Below are 21,829 nucleotides of genomic sequence, written 5' to 3' on the forward strand. Positions count from 1 at the left end.
ACAATAAAATGACATTTCAGATTGTTTTGCTTGGATGCTGTGTGACGTCAGTAATTGACCTTTGACCCACATAGATTTTAAAGTGCAGAACGCGGGTAAGTGGAGTTTTCCCGTCTTTTTACTCGAAAAATTGTGATTTTCTTCATTATTTACCGCGGTGTTGTCAAAAGAAATGAAGTCGCAGGAAATTTGAGCTGTTGTTTTCGTCCTAGTCTGATATTTTTGGCCGAAAGTCAAGTTTTTGGTCCGGTTTTGGCCGGGTTTACGTTTAGTCTATCCAGATGTTGAAGGTGTTGTGGGTGTTGGAATCTCTCTTTGCTGTCTTGGGTCTTCTTCTATTCGCAAGACTTGTCATAATCGCCACCCAACTGCTCAACAGACCGACTTCAGTACTGCCAAGAGGTAATCTTAAGAGTTTGAAGTGGTTTCCCACGAGGTATGGTGTAGAATTAAGGTCAGTTTGTCTCCGCAAGATAGGTTGTCGTCTGCATTCTGGCCATTCCAATGGCGGCCTGCTACTGTGTTGTCCGCATAAGTAGCTAATAATAGACGACTTGATGAAATATTGAAATCGGCCATATAGTAAAAGTTAATCTTTAAGAAATAGTCTAAGCTTTAAGAACCGTTCGAAACAGTTTCCAAGGTTGTCAGTTTTACATGCGTAACGTTAAAATACCCTAGAAGTTGCACAAATTCGGAGTAAATGACCATGATGACAAAAATGGACTGTGTAACGCTATCCCATAGTGTTGTATTGGGTTTCGTTGATGGTCGTATCGGTTTTGGGCCTTGACACATTTAAACAGCTGTTGTTATTTTTCATATCAGTAATTGCTTGAGAAATAGAAAAAAAAGATTTCATATCAAAACGTCTTTCGGGGGTCCCGTGCTCGAGGAGGTGCCTCGAACACGTTAAACAGCCTCATTACCCTACACATTGGGTACCTGCCTGTGGCACTGGCTGCAAATACACCTGATATTATCAAATACACCTGATATTATAGTAAAATAAGAGTTGCTCATATACTGCCAATTCATATGTGTGAAATATAAGTAAAAACTCTTTGCAGATCACAAAAAAATGATGACTAAAAACTGTGTCATAAAACTATGTCAAGGTCCCAAATGGCTATCCCATGCCATAAACTGACCCTGTATATGACCAAGGATATGTTATATTGGTTATTCTCAGCAGGCAATCATACATGTGCAACTCCAGGAATTTGTAATCATGTTCTGTCTTTGATATCCAGAGCATTGATTTAATTGTCATACTCTCATCTAACTCTGTAGGGATTAGCTCTACATAAAATGTAGTGTAGACAGGTTTGCTTTTATTCAAAAGATATACAGCTGAAAAGGACAACGTAATATTTCACTTGATGTAAATGTGGTTGCCTTGTTCTTGGGACAAAACAAATTTTATTGATTAGCATCAGGTGAACCTTCTCTTTTCAGTACAATGTACATTTGTAGTTGTGAATCATTCAGAATCAGAGCTTTCAGCCCACATCCAGTGTTTGCAACTCTGCATGTTCTATTAGTATGTCAGACTGGTTTATGATTATTGCTTTACTGACAACTGCATGACCAGGTACAATGACTATAATACTCAGGGACTCTACTGTTTCCCTGTCCCTATCCTGGTAGGGTGGATAGCTTGGCTCCTGGGCCAGGTGACGGACCTGTTATACGTGATCGGTGTGACTGTCTGTGGCTGTGTTATATTCGTCAGTGTGGTTATCACATCCACGGAATGTAAGCATGTTGAAGTAGTCTCCATCACACTCCTGACCAGGCTGAAAAATTGTGTAAGTTGGCCAGGACCTGTCCCTCTGTCCACGGGACGGAAATTTGCTTGTTGGGACGGACAAAGATTTCACCCCAGCATCCAAAAAGACCTGAACTTCATGACATGAAATTGATGAAAACGTACCCAGTATTTTTGTAAGCTTAGAATGACAGATTTAACAACGAAAATTAACAACATGGGCTCCAAACAATGAGTGGGATGGAGAAAGATTCAAAACAGGAGATTTTATCTGGGGACTTTTACACAGGCCAACTCTTTTGGTAGTGATAAAAGTGTTCTCCCCATGTGTCCAATATTTAGTATTTTTTCAGCCTGCTCAGAAGTCTGGTGAAGACTAAGCATGACATCATGTTTGTCACAGCTACTTAGTATAAAAAGCCTCTAGCCACCAGCCATTTAAAGTGTGAGGGGATTTGTATGAGACCAAACTCATGATCAGATTTGCTGGGGATTGCCAACTTCAATATGGAATTAAGGAAGGATTTGTATGGAATCTCTATCTGATTTTCATTGTATCCCATCTATCCAGATCCGTACAGTAATTTTATGAGCGACCCTGCAGTTTAAGAAAAGTCAGAATATTTTCATCTAAGTCATATTGAGATCCCCTAAGTCATTGCATGGCATTGCACTTTCTTCTAGGTACTCGTACATGGTGGAAAAGATTTGTGTATGCTGTAAAGCGTGTATGGCACTTTCCATACCAGACATGCTCAGTACTAGACTTGAAGAGAGCGTTGGCTTGGTCCGGCTCTGTATTTTACATCAGAAATTCCTTTGACAAAGTCGACCACAACATCTTGCTGGGAAACATGTGAGTCCATATGAAGTGCACAAAGAAACAAAGATAGCTGGCAAGAATGGAAGATTCAGAGGATGATGTTGGTTCACTTCCCTGCAAAGCATGTTTTCTTTAAACCACAAATTATATGTCACAGTAAAATTCTAGATGAAAAGAATTTGTGTGCCCATATGGATGCTTCCTCATTTGGTACTCCAGAGCCCAAACAAGGAATTTGAAGAAAAACACACATATTCCTTTCCAGGCTTTCAGAAAACTTCGTATGAGCTGATTTTATGTCTTGACGATGCCTTTTGATGAATGAATCTTTACAATCATTTTGATAGATATCAGCTATGGGTGGCACTATGCACAGTTCGGTGGCTTTTGTGGCAAGACTTGCTCAGTGAAAGAGCTGAGTCATGCCCTGTTAGGAGAGTCTGGGTGTCCGGGATGGTTTGGAGATAGATACAACGAGGTTTTCCTCAGTATCTACCTGGGTGACCAGTGAGTACTCGGTACTCAAATCTTATGATAAAATGCACAAATATTGGTGGGAAATGGCGAAATGTCCGAGGAGTGAATGAAAAAAAAGCAAGTAACATAGATTAAAACAACAGTACCAGTGAGCTTTTTCTAAACAGGGGAACAAGGGCATTGTCACAGACTAGTCAAATAGGTCTATGTAAAATGCTTTTCAGTTGTATTAGACTATAAAATTTTCCACTTTACTTTTGGAGATGTCCAGTTGGTACTCTTATTGGAAGAAGTGTCGTGAGTTCCAAGGGAAGACCTGCTCTGTACCTCAACTCAATGAGATTATCTGCAACGTCACCAAAAACTGGTGCAGCACCTGGGACAGCTACAATGTTGTGTACCCTGACGTCTTTCTTGGAGACAGGTGATCACTGCTGAAATATGTTGGTGTTAAGCTGTTGACAAAGAGTGGGGGCAAAGAGTGGTGGCTTGCATTGAAGTATGCTAAAAAATGGCAGCTATGGTGAATCGATTGAGAAGCTTGAATGTTCACGGAGTTATTGAATTGAAGGTGACGGATTTCAAATGATGCCCTAATAAGATATAATCATTGACCAATCCAGCACTACCTTAACCAACTCCTAATTATGCATATGCCTTACAGACTCTTGCATTGAAATCCCAGAGTACAGAAGTCCTGGTAGTTTGGGCTACAAAGACTAAGTAAATCAGGTCTAAACAAATTGTTCAGTAGTTGAGTAGACTATAATGAAAGTTCCCCCCTCTGTATTTTTTTGGCGATGTCTCAGGGGCGAAGGCATTTATTCTAGAGATGTCGAGCTGGTACTGGGACCGGTGGGCTGCTTACCGGGGCAAAACCTGCTCGGTCCCCGAGTTACGGGACATCTGTGATGACGTCAGAGGTTGTGAGAACTTGTGGAATCCGTGTGACCTTGTCTATCGTGATGTATATCTTGGAGACTCGTGAGTAGCGAAGACGTAAACCGCAGGAGGCAACCTCGATGAGTAGAGGAGTTAAACGAGCTCATGTTTGTGCTAGTAATTTTTCTTTTCTTTTCTAACCTTCCTTTGACAGGATGCTGCTCGAAACCAATAGAAGTTCTGGATGTCCCTTCCCTGGTACACATGCCGCTCCCCCTACACAACAATCTTCTGTGTTATTTCTAGACATCATCATGAGGATTGTAATGTGATTTTATACACATTCTTTGACTAGCTGCTCAGTGCTCAATAGTTCTAGATTTCCCTTCCATTGAACACAGAGTTTGCTTTGGTGCCCTGCAATTCTGTTTCATTTTTGACCATTATCATTCTTCTTTGACTAGCCACCTGGTGCTCCATAGTTCTGGATGTCGCATCCATTGTACACGACTTGTTCTCTTTTGTGCACTCTTTGTCATTTGTAAGGGTACCATTTTTTCACCATTCTTTTAGCCATCCATCCAGTGCTCGATAGTTCTGGATGTCCCTTCCCTGGTACACGCACCACTCCCCCTACACAACAGGCAGCTTCGGTAGCTACAGAGGCAGGACCTGTTCAGTGGAGGAGCTGAACAACATTCTGGGCAACGGGAGTGGCTGGGGGGAGTACAACCAAGTCTTTCCCAGAATATTCCTGGGGAACTCGTAAGAACAAAATGTAGACTGACTAACACAGTAACTCAGACAGGCAGGAAAACTTGAGGAAGCTAAAGGCGTAAATAGCTTTAATATCAAGGTCACAACCAAACTTCACATCATCTAAAAATGGAGGTTATCAAAGGAACGATTATTGTCTATCTTGTAGACATACCTAAAAGGATAAAACAGTCTTTAGGATGACAAGAACTCAAGATAAGCAAATTTGCTGTCAAAGAATATCTCAAATAGACTCAAGCTAAAGTGGTGTTCTTCTGTGAAGTAATTGGATATTGATAACACTTTTAGTTAGCAACAAGGCAAAATTGCAATTGTAGCACAGTTCATGATCACTGCCCATGAAACTAAAAACAATTGTTATGATGACTGTAGACATTGATAATTTTAATTATCATCAATATTACAGCAGATTTTTTTATATTGAATAATCAAAGTCCCCACCTTTACAACCATCAGATGAGTGAGGGTGTACCACCAGGTGTCCCTGCGCGCAGGCCCGTGTCCCTCTGCAAGACCTGCTCCGTTCTGCAGCTAGTTTACCTCCTGCAGGAGGCCAGTCCAGATAAGTCCACCTCCGCGCTACTGTGGCCTAGACTGGAGAAGTACACAGAAGTCTTCCCCAACATTCTTCTCGGTGATCGGTAAGGGTCTGTCCGGTCTCACGCAGAGAATACAAAGTGTCAGAGTCCCATTCTCAGGAAAACTTAAAGATGCACACTCAAGGAGAGAAATGCAATGCAATATGCAGTCTTGGTTGCCTGAACTTGAATAAAATTACAGCAAGTTTTCTTCATTGCACGATAAAACAAAAGAATGATTGGGTGCCTGGTTGATGTCCTGAAAAGGGTCTTGCATCAAACTGCATGGTTTTGAACTGGTTGTGTTACATTAATATTGTTAACGTTGTCTAATAGAAGTAGGTCAACACTAGAAGGATTGTGAGTCTTTACCCTCCTCTAGTCCCTTGTGTCCGTTGTACAATATTGTACATTTAAGTATGTACACTTAATCTAGATATAAAGCTCAAACAAGATTATGACGCATTATGAATGCACATTATGTACATGTAGTTTAGCTAGTGGTTGGTGTGAATAGTGACACCATCAAGCAGTCAGCAAGAAAACTTGGTCTTCAATCTGTTATCCATTATTACAGGGTCAAGATTTTGGCTAGCAATAAAAGAGTACAAGACTATGGGGTCTACATTCTGTTGGTTTATTGTTTGACGCCCTGTTGACACTAATGAAGCGTGGCCAAAACTGAAAGTCTACTAGTCTAACAGTTCCTTGGTCATTTCTGATTATCCAGGTTATTCTTACTTACAGGCTAGACTTACAAACATCTGTAGAGCTTGCGTGATCACCTTTAGGATTGGTTATTTTCTTTTTTGTCAAGTTTTCTGTTGCAACAACATTTAATTTTCAATACAGTGTTTGGGGCCTCACTACCCTAGGATGTTTCTTTGATACATAAAAAATTATTTGTTCCTATGCTTTCTGTCAAGATGAACTTCAATTCTAAGAAGACCTTCTATGCCCGAATAAGTCGGACATATGAGGGAAAGACATGTTCAGTTGCAGCTCTAAAGAAGGCTTTAGGGCAAGACAGCAACCCAACTCCTACAGGACCTTACAAACTGCCTGGTGGTCATCATGAAGTATACCCTGGTGTACTGCTAGGTACTAGGTATGGAGACAGGATTGTGGTGCTCAGAGACATAATAGAGAAGGCAGGAAACCTTGGATTTGATACTGGACAGAATAAACTGGCCCCTAGAACTGTTAAGTTAAGCATTTTTCAAAGACTTGTTTTGCTGCATAAGTCACACCAACTGGAGAAAAAAACGTGGACAATATTCTAAACAACAGATACTCGTATGATTATAAGGTGAACATAATTCATACATTAACTAACCGTTTTGTACCATGATTCAAATAACAATTGCTTTGTAGTGAAGATTTTTAGAAAGTGATATGGAAGACTTCCAGTGCATAGGAGACTTTAATTTTGAAAGATATCACAGCACTAAAATAAGAATCATACAATATCATGGGAATGAAAGTTGATGCATTTGCACCTTCAGAAGTCACCTTAACTACTTCAGTTATTGGTCTGTTTGTTTTTTATTTTTTTATAACAGGCTCTGTTGTATGCTTTGTAGATGAATTACGGTGAATTTGGAGCCCTTTACCACCGACAATGTGGGAAGTTTGTTGGTAAGACCTGTTCTGTGGAAGAACTGAGGAAGGTGGGGAGAGACAGCGTGACCGCTCCAGAGTGTTCGGCGCAATGGCCATACAAACTCTGGGATGACTATAATGAAGTCTTTCAGGACATTTTCTTGGGAAATAGGTACAATAAAACAATGAAACAACAAAACAATAAAGCATAACAATTCAAGAAACCAATGCTTTATGGCAGGAAAACTTGAAAAATCTACAGTGTCAAAGCCCTGTTCATGTTTTTTTATATTATTTTTTTAGAAAAGATCTTCAAAAGCTAGATCCCTTTGCCACAATAAAGGCCATTCCTTTGTAAGTACATGTACAAACTAATGTGTAATCTAGCACATATCTATCAAAGGTTCACATTTTTTTCCGTCGTAAGTTCTGTTGGGTTGAGTTTTTTCTTCTTCAATGACAAGATGTTGTATATACTTCCTAGATGAACTATGGTGAATTTGGAGCCCTTTACCACCGACAATGTGGGAAGTTTGTTGGTAAGACCTGTTCTGTGGAAGAACTGAGGAAGGTAGGGAGAGGCAGATCTCCAAAGTGTGTTTCAACCTGGCCATACCAACTCTGGGATGATTATGATGAAGTCTTCAGAGACATTTTCTTGGGAAATAGGTACAGAAGCTTAACAATCAACATAACAAGTGCTTAATGGCAGGAATACTTGAAGAGTCCAAAGTTTTCAAACCCCTGTTCATATTTTCTTGCCATCCTGTCTATCTGAGAGATTGTCAAAATTTGTAGATGGCAGTTTTAATCACGGATCCCATTGCCACAGTAGAGGACATTCTGTTATTAGCCCAATTTAATTTGTATTGTAGGAAACGATGAATGTCCCTGTAGCTAAACTGGTGGCAGCCTCACAGTTGAGCTCCTGGTTCCAATTAGTTGGTAAGTGGGAGATGCCAGTTCAATCCTGGGAAGGGCATCTTGGTTGGAGCTGCACCAGTCTTTCAGAAGGGACGTAAAGTGGGGGTTTTGTGTTTGAGGAGGTGCATATTAAAGGAGAAGGGCTAGCAAAAATATACCCTGCTACTGAAAAAGCAAGGAAACTTGCTGCCCCATGTGCCACTAGGCACTACAAGGATCGGAATGAAGGAATGTATGATACAATATATATATCAAAAGGATAAATGACAAACTACATTTTCACATTTGTCTCAGGCACTAATGAGCCTTAACTGGGAAGACTTTCTGAGTGGTTGCGGCAGCAGACAGTCGATCACTCCTCTGGGCATCCGTTTGGCGAGATATACTGGAAAGACCTGTAGTGTTCCTCAGCTGAACCAAGCACTAAGGTCCGCAGATGGGTTTAAACTGGCCGCAGACAGCTACAATGAGGTGTTTCCAAGGATTCTGTTAGGGAACAAGTAGGTTTCTCATTATGCCATACGCCAGAGAGGCTTTTTGCAAGGATTTATAGACAGGGCATCCAAAAATTTGTGTTTAATCTTTTTTGTTTCCTTAGTGAAAAGGCATCCTGAAGACATTCTGACGCCCTGCTAGCTAATGGCCTGTGCCAGAGGTTTGTCTTGAAGAGGGAGGAGTGAAACTGTCAAGCAAAACTGATCTTCAGATATTGAAATTCAGCTATGAAATGGGTTACACATGTTTAAAACTCTTTTCAAACTGGTAAAACTAATGGAAGTCAGGTTTAGGTCTAGATTTTTGTTCAGTAAGTCTTGTCAATTTACAAAAAATCAAATCATTAGAAGCCTTTTGATAATCCAAATAGATGTTTTCTGTAGGCTATCCTACCAGAATGAGCAAGTTTTCTCTCATTCAACTCCAACCCATAGGTATGGTGATGCTCAAATTACTGCTCTTTAAAGTTGTCATAACACATTTTATCAATTATTACCAGAGTGAGCAAGTTTTTTCTCACTCAACTCCAACCCTTAGGTAGGGTGACGCTCAATCTTACTGCTCTTTAAAGTTGTAATAACAGATCTCATTACTACCCTTTGCCCTAAGATGAACTATGCTCAACGCCGTGTGTACCAAGAGAGGTGCCGTGAGTTTGTAGGGAACACGTGTTCCGTACCAGAGCTGAGAGAACGCACCAGACCCACCACCAGGACCTGGTACTGCCCTCATGACACATATGATGAAGTCTTTACAAAGATTCTACTAGGCAATTGGTAAAGATCTTGCCTAATCCTATTTGAAAGAGTTTATTGCTGTAAGAGGCTTTGGAAAACTTGAAGACTACAGATCTGAACTGGACTCAAAACAACTTTTCAATGACTTATGGTTTGCTTATGAGAGGTTGGCAGAATACAAGTGGTGTTAGAGTGATTACCTTGAAATTAACCGTTGTTAGAATGAATACCTTGAAATTAAACCGTCGTTAGAATGATTACTTTTAATTAATTAAACATGAACTTGAAAACATATCCACTTCTTCACAAAACAAAGTTAAAGATACCGGTGCGAGGATGAACAACAAACTTGATGGGACCATTTTTATCAGATATAGAAGTGAAATCAGCTACAGAGCAAGAAATGTGTACCTGTCCTTGGTGCTGAACTTCTTGTCAATCAGGTAAACTGTGCTTCAGGAGGACTTATGGCCAGAATGTTCAGTTTTTTAACTAAGAATTTAGACTCTCTGGGTATCAACAGATGGTCCTCATCTTACTTAATATGTTTCATAAAGTAAATAGTCCATTACTGATCACATTATTGAAGGTAAAGGCAGACACTCTAGCATAAATTTAAGGGAGACAATGTGAATGTTAACAGGACTTGATGCCATTTATAATGTTCATCTTTTCAACACATTTTTCTCCAATTGAATGTTTTATTGTCACACAAGCAGAAGATACAGATGTGATCAATAACAATAATGTATCTTTATAGATGGCTAATATGAAAATAGCGCGGAAAGTGTATTACTGGGAGAAGTGTCGTGAGTTCCGAGGCAAGACCTGCTCTGTGCCAGAACTCAATGAGATTATCTGCAACATCACCAAAAACTGGTGTGGCACCTGGGACAGCTACAATGTTGTGTACCCTAACATATTTCTGGGAGACAGGTGATCACAGCTGGAATACCTTCAACTTGGCTCTGGTGCAATGGAGTTAAACTAGGTGTTAAGCTATTGAAAAATGGTAGACTGCGTCAGAGTATGCTGAGACGTGGCAGCAATGGTGAATCGGTACACATAGGTGGGAAACTTGAAGGTGCAAGGAGTCAATGAAGGTGACACATTTCAAATGATTCCAATGTGTCAGTCAGTCTTGGAAGACTAGGACATTAAATGCAGTTCAAGATAGGAATATGGTTTTTGTAAAAAAAAAGAAGTTTTAGGCCATACTGTAAATCGTGCAAAGGAGCTGCAAAATAAGAAAATATATGCTGTAAATCACACAAAAAATTGGGCAAAATGCATACTACAGTAAACTTGTAAAATGCTAAAAGGCAATTCCACAGTCAAAGAAGATGTGAAAGAACAAAAATGACGACTCTATTATGCAGTATACCAGACTCTGTGTGGTTAGTTTTGCTCAACCTTCCTGACCATGTAGATTTCATAATGAAGGCAACTTTTCTATTTTTTATTTGCATGCTCCAGGGTGCGAAATACTTTTTTGAGCCAGGTTGCACGGTGTGCAACCTGGGTAGAAAGCTAGGTTGCCCGTCAGAATTTCAGGTTGCCCCACCTAAAATTCACTGATTTCTTGAAATTATATTTTGTAAGTACATAGTATTACATAGCCTTTAACAATATAACTGGTGCTTAATTGTGTTTTTGATTCAAAATAAAATTCAATGATATACAATGTAAATAAAACACCACAACCCACAACAAACAAACTAATACAATTCATGTGTAACACGGCTATTTTTTTAGTACAAATAAATCCTTTTTTCAACCCCCATAGACTTTTTGCTTTTTCTGCTCTAGGAAGAGTTACACTGCAATAGTTACACTGCAATAGGACTTGTTTGTACCTGCACATTATTCTCTTCCCTCACATAAAAGTTGCTACTGGGAATATTTTCAAAATCTAATAAAAGTACCCCCGGAATAAAATTACCTATATTTTTTATTGAAAAATTCACAGGTGAGTTATTAATGATATACATGTATGATAATCATAAGATAAATACAATAGTCAATGCAAGGATATAATGTCCTTGGTCTATGTCATTGTCCAGTTTTTATCTCACTGTCACAACATTTTAACAACTTTGTGTATTCTATAATCATTGTTGCCAAGTAAAGATTTTTAAATCCCAGCTTATTATTAGTAAAGTGGCTCCATCTCCACTTCTGCAATTTTTGATTTTGCCCCCAAAAAAGCACTAGCAACATTTCGCCCATAGAAATACACAGCAACTCAAACACTGCCCTCTACCTGTTGTTGCTGGTACTGCAGATTATACGTCATTATTCTCGCGCAATCACGCGATATCCAGCGAGAGTCGATAAATTCAACATGGCTAAACATGGCGGCCAAGAGCCGAGCGCTAAGCCGCGCTCTCTTCCGACGAATTTTGCGTTTCAGGCACAATAAAACAGGTTGACTATGGATGCAAACGAGTGAAAAAGTATCGGTAACTTTATTAACTTGTTTAGTTGGGGGTCGATTTATACGTTTGGTTTGAAAATTTACGAGACTGAGAGCGAGTGTGTGTGCACACCACACGGGTGTGTGAGCTTCCTTGGTCCAATTATTTTCTACTTTGTCAAGTAATTGCCGCAAAATCGATTTCTCCGGCCCAAAATTTAGGTAGCGCACCGCGCAACCTGGGTTAAGAGATAAGTTGCGCCAACCAAAATATTGTTGCGCTGCGCAAGTGCGCAACCGGGTATTTCGCACCCTGTGCTCGCACCAGTTTTGGGGTCCCCAGAGGATGTCATCCATACAATAAACCAACATGGCCTAAAAATAAAATAATTAGTAAGACAAGGAATTTCTTCAAGTGATGGAGCATTTTCAGGTTGTTTTATGTTCTGAATGTTTTAACCAGAAACAGAAATGAAACAAGTCCACTGGACTTGCTTTGGAGCTTAGCGTTTTAGCTGCCACCGGAGCGCGGTCAATAACCAACCAGCAGCCTTCCTTTGCTCCCCGCCAAGTCACAGGGACCCGTTTCACTTTCGTTTCGCACCTACGCCAAAAATTCCTTCCAGATGCGGATTCGAAGTAGCTTGAGTTACCCTGATGAACTCCTTGTACCTCCACGGATGGATCAAGGACTACAGCGCGTTCTGCGGACGGACCTGCTCCGTGCCACAACTCCGCACCATTCTCGAGGGTCTACCCGGGCCGCTCTGGGTCGGGTGGTATAACTGTAACGAAGTCTTCCAAAATGTCATGGTTGGAGATGAGTAAGTAACAACACAAGTGTCAAACCAATGGACTGGAGTGGAACTGCTGGCCTTGTGACATGTTGGGCCTGGCAAATGCCTAGAACATACAGTACCTTGTTCCTGGTTCGTCAATCAGAAAAAAATAATGTGAGCACGTTTCTTGATTCAAAATTTCCATCAGAATGCGTACGTCGAACATTTGTTAGATATACTGTAGAAAGGGCCTTTTCTGTTTCGTGTTGCACTGACATTGGACCTTCTATTTAAGCTCTTTTCAGTGTGCGGTATTTGTTCTAATCTTACCAGTGTGTGTCTCAATAGATACATGGGGGTACTATGCAACAGTAATCCTCAAGCCAACTGATGTACTTTGCACTGCATTCCCACCTCAGTAAGACAGCTGGAGCCACATAGTTACCATTTTACTCAGTCAGTCCTGGAGACAGCCCTGGTTCAGTTGCAGACTTAATATTAATAGGAAGCTATGTGGCTCAAGTTCAACTGTTGACAACGAGAGAGACTGCAGTGCAAGCATGTCAGTTGACTTGAAGACTATCCACCCCATGTATCCAAATGTGTTTTTCTGAAACTTTCAGTACTAAAGCCTTGTGACGCTACCTGTGGCAGCTAAAACAAAAGCTTCGTAAATGATAATAAATGAGCCTGATAATTGCTTAACCCTCCTAGTGCTGGGACTGATCACCATTAGGCTTTATAGTCAGCCCATGGCACTTGAAGGGTTAAACCTTACTACTATTTTGGCAGCACTAATCATAATTATAAGTAGGGTGGATTCTAATCAACCAACAGAGAGTGTGTTTGATTATCCTGAAGTCGAGCTGTGTTAGCTTTGCATGCTCTTCAACAATGCTTGCTGCCTTGGTATATGTAGGTGGAAAGCAATGTTGGAGAGAGGGTTAAGCAAACACGACTAGATTTCAGGTAGTGTTCAAGTCCTTAACTTCCACTAGTGGTAACAAAATTAAATATTGAGCATTTACAAGACTTGACATGCTTCTTCCACTTGCTGGTATAATCCTTTATATTTGGATGGATTCAATAGTGTGCCTGTATCACCCAATATGGTTTCAGAGGAGTTGTTTGTGGCCAATGCCTGATTACATCTTGCTACAAGAGTTCCAAAGTGAAACATGTTCTGTGTGTGAGCTGAGTACAATACTACGGGCCGGGGGTGCGGAGCCAGGTGGATGGTTTCTTTGGAATGCTTACACAGGGATCATTCAAGATGTCTTACTTGGGGACAGGTACTAGGCAATCTTTAACTTTGTACTGGACTGGAAAACTTGAGGGTTGTACATTGATATGTACTACTAGGTAGAATATAATTGCTTCATTTTCAAATGAAATAAAACATGAAAACTGAACGAAAATCAAGCAAGAACACATTTAGTAATGACCAGTTTTGTTAGGTAAGGTTATCGAAAGAGCATATTTTTGAAAAACTATAGCTTTCCAAAATGTGGATGGACTACAATGGAAGAGTTCCGGTTCCAATTTTTCATTCCCAATTAGTTTTAATTAGGCTTTGAATTGTCTTTTGAAAGACATAGTGAAGTATACAGAAATGTAATTCTGTTGATAACACTCATTATCCTGGGGGAAATAGATTGCTGGCTTATGTGTTTCCCCTTTTTACAGCTGTTTAAAATCTCTCAAAGATAGGCAATGCTTTACTCATAACAAACAGTGGTTTTGTTCCAAATCTTTATCATATTGTAATACCTTGAGGAAATAAAGAGTCTTGAAGAATTGAGCATCAAGGCAACAATATGTTAAAGTCTTCAAGACTCTGGCCTGAGGTATTATATTGTGGTATGAGATTTGGAATAAACTCATTGACAACATTAAACCTAATCATAACATAGTAGCGCATAACCAAAAGCAATAAGCTATTTGTATACCATTCATGCATAACCTGTGATAAATTCCCCCATATTCTTACATGCTATCTAAATTTTGTTATGCTTTGATGAACTGTTTGTGGTTGTTCATCATTAGGAGTATAAATGTTTTAAGATTGTCCTCCACAATTTGTTCTGTGGCCTGGTTCTTAAAACCGTGTTCAAAGAAACTTCAAACAGTTCCATTTTGCTATCAAAGAAGTCTTCAGTAACATATTTTTGAGAAAGTTAAAGCTGTTCCTCCATGTATTCTAAGATGAGTTGGCTATACGGGGGAGGCTGCTACAAGGACTTTGGTGGCTACAAGGGGAGGACATGTTCCGCACCTGAGCTGCATAGGATACTGCTGAGTGGGGGTGGAGCCTTGGGAGGGCGTGTGTGGGAGGTGTTCAACGAAGTCTTACCAGAAATCTTGTTAGGAAACGTGTAAGTTAGAGTGGTGACTTCCTTAGCACTGCAGTGCAAGGAGTTGGCAGCGGAGAGGACAATTTTACCAAGAGGCTGCGTGCCGTCTTTAAGTTTATAGAAAAGACATGAAGGACAACATCATGCAACATTACAGCGACCCTGTCTTCTTGCAAAACTGCATAGAATAAACTCACCTTCTTAAAAACATGATTTTACCCTCTAATACTCAGTACACTAAATGTAAACATCTTAATGTACTAATAGGTAACCACCTGGTCTTTTGATTCTCAGCTTCAAAGCTGTTGTGCAAATAAGTGTGGACTGGCCAGACCAATTGACGGATTATATACGTTTAGAAAAGTGTGGGAGGTATCAGAACGAAGCTCCATCTTATGTTGTACAAGTTCTGTTTGATTTCTGGAGCCATTCGCGCTCCGTGAAAAGGAAAGCCGTTTCACTCCTCTGTCATCTTCAAGTTTTCCTGCCAGCTCGGTGTGCAGTACCGCGGCTAACTGCCTGGCGGCGTTTGGCAGCTGCTCGGCGGCGCTTCATAACCCTACTGTGATTGTTCCTTAGATCCCCTGGCATAAGAGATGGCCACAGGGACTCAGACTACCAACTGCTACAAAACATGCCCAATCGAGGAATTGTACCGTGGCCTGAGAGGCAGTCCTTTTGCCAAACGGGAAATGACGGATTTCAGCGAAATCTGCCGGAATCTGCTCCTAGGGAATGAGTAAGTAGGCTGCCTCTCTGCAGGGTTTTACTTTTTTCTGTGTTGACAAAGGGCAGTTCAAAAGCTTTTTGTAATCGATGAAAACAAGATTTTTTTCAAGAAAGTAACTTACTTTGAAAAGGTTCATTGCCTTTAAGCCTAAATGACGACTTGGAGGCAATTCTGACTATCACGATATGCACAAACATGATACAGTACAGTTATGTTGATTTTTAAATTTGGCATTGATGACCAGTGAGAAAGTAATTTACCACAATGATGAAAAAAGCTTTACAAAAGCTTGTGCCCTTTATGAACAATTTTGTGGCAAATGTGCAGCCTATACAACCAAAATTATTTTGAAACTTTTTCATGGCTTGAGGTGTTCACAAGCAAGACCTGCAACAAATTGTGTCCAACCAGAATAGTTTGAACTATTTTGTTTGCCATGGGAATAACTGTCAGATGACTGTTAGATTGACATTGACTGTTGACTCCCCTGTGGTCGTCTCCTGTGTGCAGGAATACCCATGATACTTTATACTGTACTGACAGGATATTGACAATGTATGCTTTATACTGTAGAACGAAAGCTCACCAGTAGTGGTACACTACATACTCTTTTACTATCATCCAACACATGTGAAAAACTCTACAAATTTTGGTCTTAATCAGGAATTTGACCCACTTTCCTGACATGCACTGATGATTGAAGCATGTGATGTCAGGAGTGGGGTCAAAGGTGCCTAGAAGTCTGTTTCTTTATTCTATATCTCATTACTTGAAGCCAAGGTACCGTTGTGGTAACAACTAATGGTCAGTGTCAAGACGGTTCTGTTGAAAATGTACCGATCAAGCTTCAAGATTCAAGAGTGGTTTGTTGAAATCATGCAGTGATAAAGTGACACAGGATTAGGATTAGAATCGAATTGAATTAGGATCAATTTACAATTGGTTAGAATTCGATGGGTAAGATTTCCAATATTGCAATTGTTGTATATTGCCGAGTAAATGTCTTATTGACATAATTGAGCATCTACAAGCTAACAGTAGTCATGCCCAAAATACATTCAGGAACTAATTATAGTCAAACCTGTACCACCTCTACATAAGGACCACCTGGCTACAGCTACATTTTGGTGGTCCATAAGATAATTTTTCCAATGACACAAGCATTAAGGACATCAGTACCACTAATCCACATAAACCAGATTTTATCAGTCTTCTTACCGGTAGGCAGTTTTGACTGTAAATTACTTGACTTACTTGACAAAGCTGGAACTTTAAACCAAACATAACAGAAGCCATCTTGACACTGACAATCTGACATAATCATCGCACACTGTCATTCCATCCTGTGTCCAGTATAAGTATCACATGTATTCAGCAATCTTCTGTGTTTATTACTGCCTGAATGTGGACCATGTTCCGCCCGTCCTACCAGTGTTTGCCTGCTTCCCTACATAGCGGGGTGCATGACATGACATTGTGCTTGCCAGAAGATTTGCCCCAAGCCAGCCAGGTGAGGGCGTGGTTATGCTAGCTGGTGTGTTGTGATTGGACGTTGATGCTGCGATTGACAGGTCAGGAAATTGCTTGCCACCTTTTATTTGTACCTGTGTGGAAAAAATACTTAGAATATCTCCTTTAGCTGTCATATCTGTGCTTGCAAACAAATGTGGCTATGTTTAAAGTTGATCATAATTTTGACAATCATTTAATGTAATTAAGACTTTTTGTCGTCAAAAGATGCAAGGATGTAAGTGATGTTTCATATTCTGATTATTATGTTTATCTTTTTTCATATTATACATGATTGTACTTGTTAAGAACTAAGATGTATTTGTAAGCTTTTGGAACTGATAACTTTTATGATTAGTTCTGGATTTAGATATGCCTTCAACAACAGTACATGTAAGAAATAACAACTTCACCAAATAGTGTGGTAATCAAGAGATTTGCTTTTAATAAACCTATATCTATAGTTGATCAGCCAGCTTACATAAACTCGCCATTGAGTAAAGTACTACATTTGTACTTATGAAACTGCATCCTTGCAGCAGTTTCACAATACAAAGATAGAATGATCTTTTTCGCATCATTCCCACCAGGTCCATAGCACAGGATGTATCCAAGCTGAAGAGCCTGGGAGTCACACATGTGCTGAACGCTGCGCACGGAGCCATCGATGTGTCAAAGGTCACAATCCCTTTGTTGAAATTTCATTTCTTTCATTACCGATACCAGCTTGCTAGTACATGTACATTAAGCCCCCATCACACATAGTCGACCATGGTCTTCCAACCTTCTCCAGACTATGGCTGGGAGTTAGCTGTGACAAAGGTCATCTGTGATTGAGAGTTGGCGGCCAGGTTGCCTTCTAAGTCCTTAAAAGTTGTTTGTGCCAGCTGACTATAACTTTTGATGTATCAAAGTCAGGAAAGTCATATTATTGCTTGGATACAATCAGATCTAGAGGAGTGAACTAGAGATAGAATTATAGGATGGATTCCAGGCTACTTTCAACCAAGCACCGACCTTGGTTGGGGAGTGGTCATGAGCAAAGTTTTGTTAATTAGGCCCTGAATGTGTGACAGGGACTTAATGTAATTCTTCTCTTAAAAGTACTGACAGACAATGATGTAAACATTTCATGCACATAAGAACTATACACACTGCCTTGTTTTATTTCCAAATGCAGGAGTATGAGAAAGTAGGTATTGAGTACCTAGGAGTCCCTGCTGATGATGTCCCCACATACAACCTCAAACAACACTTTGAACCTGCTGCTGCCTTCATCAATAATGCAGTAAAGAAAGGTACGTCTCAGACTGTTTCTCTCAAACTGCTCAAAGCTCAATGCATTTACATGTGTTAATTCAACATGTATGTGCCTGATTTTAAGGGAGTCTGTTCACCATTTATGCTTATGTCCCAATTGTTTTGGTGCCTATAGGGGGGTGTAGTCCCAAATCCACAAATCTGTCCCAGTGGACTGCCGGGTACTGGGGGGTACTTCTTGGTGTTTCTACGATTATCTCACAGTGTCTATTTGATTCTGGGTGACTCGATTTAAGTTCGAGTTAAAATAATTCGGGTCCTGGCCGAGTTAAAAAATAACCTGGCAACTGCAGAGTGTCCCGTAGGGCCACGTAGGAGTCAAGTCTGAAAGTGTCCTGAGCATTGCTCACACACCATCAACAAAACATACATCAATTTGTAGTTCGCATAATGTTTTGTTATTTCTTGCAACCTTGTTTGAATTTTATGTAAACAACTCTGTTTGGGGTTTCCCACCAGGGCTCATTGAAAATTGCCAGCTGGCAACATGATTCCCCTGGTGAAATAAAAATAAACAAACAAACAAACAAGTATCAAAGAAAGGAATAAGTTAAGTTTATTATCTCCCTCTAACTTTAAACTGAATGTGTAAGATGACGTTTTCCAAAAATCATTACACATTCTGTTCTGTTCACCATACAGCTCTTTACATTAGATATAGATTTCTGGTTTTGTATCTCCAACTCCTTCTTACACATTAGGTAAAGTGTTGGTTCACTGTCACGTGGGGTACAGCCGTTCCCCCACCCTGGTCGCTGCCTACCTGATGTTGTACCAGGAGCTGACGGCCCAGGAGTCCATCACACTCATCCGCGGGAAGAGGTAACAATCACCAGACGGGAACTCAAGGGACGGACTATGAACCATTACAGGAGTGTGTGCAATAGTCAGCTTAAAGTGTCACTTTTGTGGCAGAGACTGTCATTTACAAAAAGGACTGTTAAGCCATAGCCGATGCTGTAGGGCTGATGTGAATTAGGGTTTTTTTGCAAACATATCGGTTCAAAATGTTTTCTTGGAAAATCACACCAAATTTTAAGTTGAATTAGGACCAGTGCCTTTCTTTCATCAACCCACGGCAGTATAAAGCAATGACACTTTAGCACACCCTCTGATTGTTCCTAGTTTGTTCGTAAAGCGGGTATCTCACTAGACTGCGGCGTTGGCGACCTCACTGTGACCTCAAAATGGATTCGTGTTGCCTTGACTTTATATCACCAAATCAAGTCAATCCTAATGATCCCATCACTAAGCGAATATCATGCAAAATGTATGTCGACTAAGTAGGACTAAAAAGACAACACACAAAGTGTAAAAAGATGTTTTTTTATGGATGAAATTCGTTGAGCGCTTTCGTATTGCTCGGTCGCAGCAAGGTTTCCAATGTCCGGTGAGATACCCGCTTAATGGTACCTATGGTAATTTCTAAATGTGTGTGTGTGTGTGTGTGTATTAACAGGTAAAGTGCTGGTGCACTGTCAGATCGGGTACAGCCGTTCCCCCACCCTGGTGGCAGCGTACCTCATGCTCTACCACGAGCTCACAGCCCAGGAGGCTATCAGGCTCATACGGGGGAAGAGGTACATGTAGAATACAAGGCAGCAGAACACAGTTTACCTATGGGGATTTCTATTAGGCTCTACCATCCTCCACGGGTCGCTGGGAAAATAGTAGAAATTGGCCAAAACAGAGTCAATTGCATGAAGGGAGTCGGCTACGGAGATAGGGTCCAATATTGCAACCGGCTGCGAATGTTACCCTCCATGGCCAAAGTCCCCCTGCAAATGTTCTCCCTATAGCCGGCACAGTTAGTCTGCTAGAGACTAGATTTCTATAGTTAAGGACCACAGACTGACTGACATTGACGCTGATTGAAATATAGTAGGGTGCATTTAAGGAGCTCGACAAAAGAATATGTTTAAGTTGAGGGTAAAATTCTATGTTGAGATTTTTTAACATTTTGACCGTCACTTTGATATGGGGTCATGCAGGGTCATACAGAACTGCAGCCGACTCACCCCGGCAGGCAGCTGTAAAGCATTAGCTGCAAGGGTCACGCGCATTTATACGCCGAATGGGCAAACTTCACAATCTAATTCGTACGATCTAAAAGCCCACTTATTATACTACCATACAGTAAAGTTTGTGCCTCGCTGGCTTTCACGTTAATGTTTTTACATACGGTTCAAGGTTTAGGACGCACTATTTTTTTACTGCTACGTCATAGACTCCGGGGGTTGCGGAGAAATACTGTGTACTGCTACCTTAACATGGGGTATTCCGTATCAGCCAAGGTACCAGCCCGAAACATTCAATCTTCAATAAATGCAGGTAGCCCCTACAACAAGTTGTTGATTTTGAAGGGTGCCCTGAGCCATCAACTTTCACAATCATACAATGCAAAACTTTGCACTAATTAAGTTTTCCTGTTTTTATAGATTTATTGGTCCAAACGACGGCTTCCTTCGTCAACTGTGCGAGTTTAATGACCAACTAGTGGAAGAGGGAAGACTTGAACTGCCCTGAAGTGTCTACAAGAACTGCCATCACTGACCGCTGTGGTTTGAATCTCAACAATCCCTAGATGTGGTCCTTTGTACCAATAACTCTTTCACTTCATCTGTGATCTGTATCGTAATGATTATGTTGTCAACAAAACTTAGCTTTTCTTTTCATATATTTCATTTCATTTGATATCATTACAAACTCAAACTTCTTTTTGTTTGCTCAATTATAAGTAATGGCAATATTTATAGCATATACATGTACATGTATGTGTAGTTTTATGCTGTAGTTTGGTATGTATATCTGCAGTATATTTCATCTGGTGCAATTGGTATTGTTGCAATCTCTAAAATCACTGGGTATGTTCTGACATTGATATAGTTTGTCAGGTATTGACAGATATTGTTTTGCCATCAATCACCGACATTACAAAGCCTTTAGTTACATTTTGCCTGAAACGTAGTTACATTTCTGAATCTTTAAAGAAGCTTCTTAAGATACATTCTTGACGACTAACACATGTTCTTTTAAATGTTGTTACCATGCGCAAGAATTAATTTTTCTAGTTTTCACAACAAATGTTCCATTTGGTGTAAGATAATGTAGCTAACATCCTCATTTTAAATTTCCTTTGTAAGATAGATACAGTTGCTGTTCTTAATGACGTAATCATCAAATTCGTCACATCACCATTTCAAAGTCATTTTTCCCTTTTATCCCTTTATGAGGCACTTAATGGAAACAAATATTGTAATTGCTCTTTAGATCTGATCTGGCTACCAGTCCAAATGTTATAACAGAAGTACTGAGCGTTTAATGTTTTGTGTAATAAAATATCTTGGTGTTGAAAGTGTTTGTCCGTCAACAGTGTGTATACATGAACGCATTGAAGCTAAGCTGGGCAAGGAATAAGAAAACTAGATTTAGATGTAGTACAATATACAACGTATTCCTAACTGGGAAGGAATTCAACTGGTAGTGAAGTTTAGGATAATCAAACCTCTCTCTCAAGGGACTTACAAAGACAATGGTCATAATATACAAACTGCACAACTTTAAAGTGCATGTGTCACCAATGACACTTAAGGTAACGGTTCCTGACTACAAGCAACCATCATAGGGATCATTCAATAAACAAAGACATTTGAAC

At 40.2% G+C, this 21,829-nt stretch overlaps 1 protein-coding gene across 10 annotated transcripts; it reads left to right on the top strand.

The window, feature by feature from the left end:
- The first annotated feature begins 37 nt into the window (after positions 1 to 37).
- Positions 38 to 21,529, top strand: LOC136449247 (dual specificity protein phosphatase 3-like). Of its 10 annotated transcripts, none has more exons than XM_066449185.1 (6): positions 38 to 95; positions 15,195 to 15,354; positions 17,445 to 17,532; positions 18,035 to 18,152; positions 18,876 to 18,996; positions 20,613 to 21,529. In XM_066449185.1, the coding sequence occupies exons 2-6, from the start codon at positions 15,212 to 15,214 to the stop codon at positions 20,698 to 20,700; spliced, it is 558 nt and encodes a 185-aa protein (XP_066305282.1). In that variant the 5' UTR covers positions 38 to 95; positions 15,195 to 15,211; the 3' UTR covers positions 20,701 to 21,529. The 10 variants fall into 10 exon arrangements, with proteins under 10 accessions (XP_066305282.1, XP_066305275.1, XP_066305273.1 ...); XM_066449178.1 differs by lacking the exons at positions 38 to 95; positions 15,195 to 15,354; positions 18,876 to 18,996 and adding exons at positions 166 to 402; positions 2,942 to 3,101; positions 19,634 to 19,754; XM_066449176.1 differs by lacking the exons at positions 38 to 95; positions 15,195 to 15,354 and adding exons at positions 249 to 402; positions 2,942 to 3,101.
- The last annotated feature ends 300 nt before the right edge of the window (positions 21,530 to 21,829 follow it).

This window comes from Branchiostoma lanceolatum, chromosome 15 (assembly GCF_035083965.1).
Source record: "Branchiostoma lanceolatum isolate klBraLanc5 chromosome 15, klBraLanc5.hap2, whole genome shotgun sequence".
NCBI classification, from domain to species: Eukaryota; Metazoa; Chordata; class Leptocardii; order Amphioxiformes; family Branchiostomatidae; genus Branchiostoma; species Branchiostoma lanceolatum.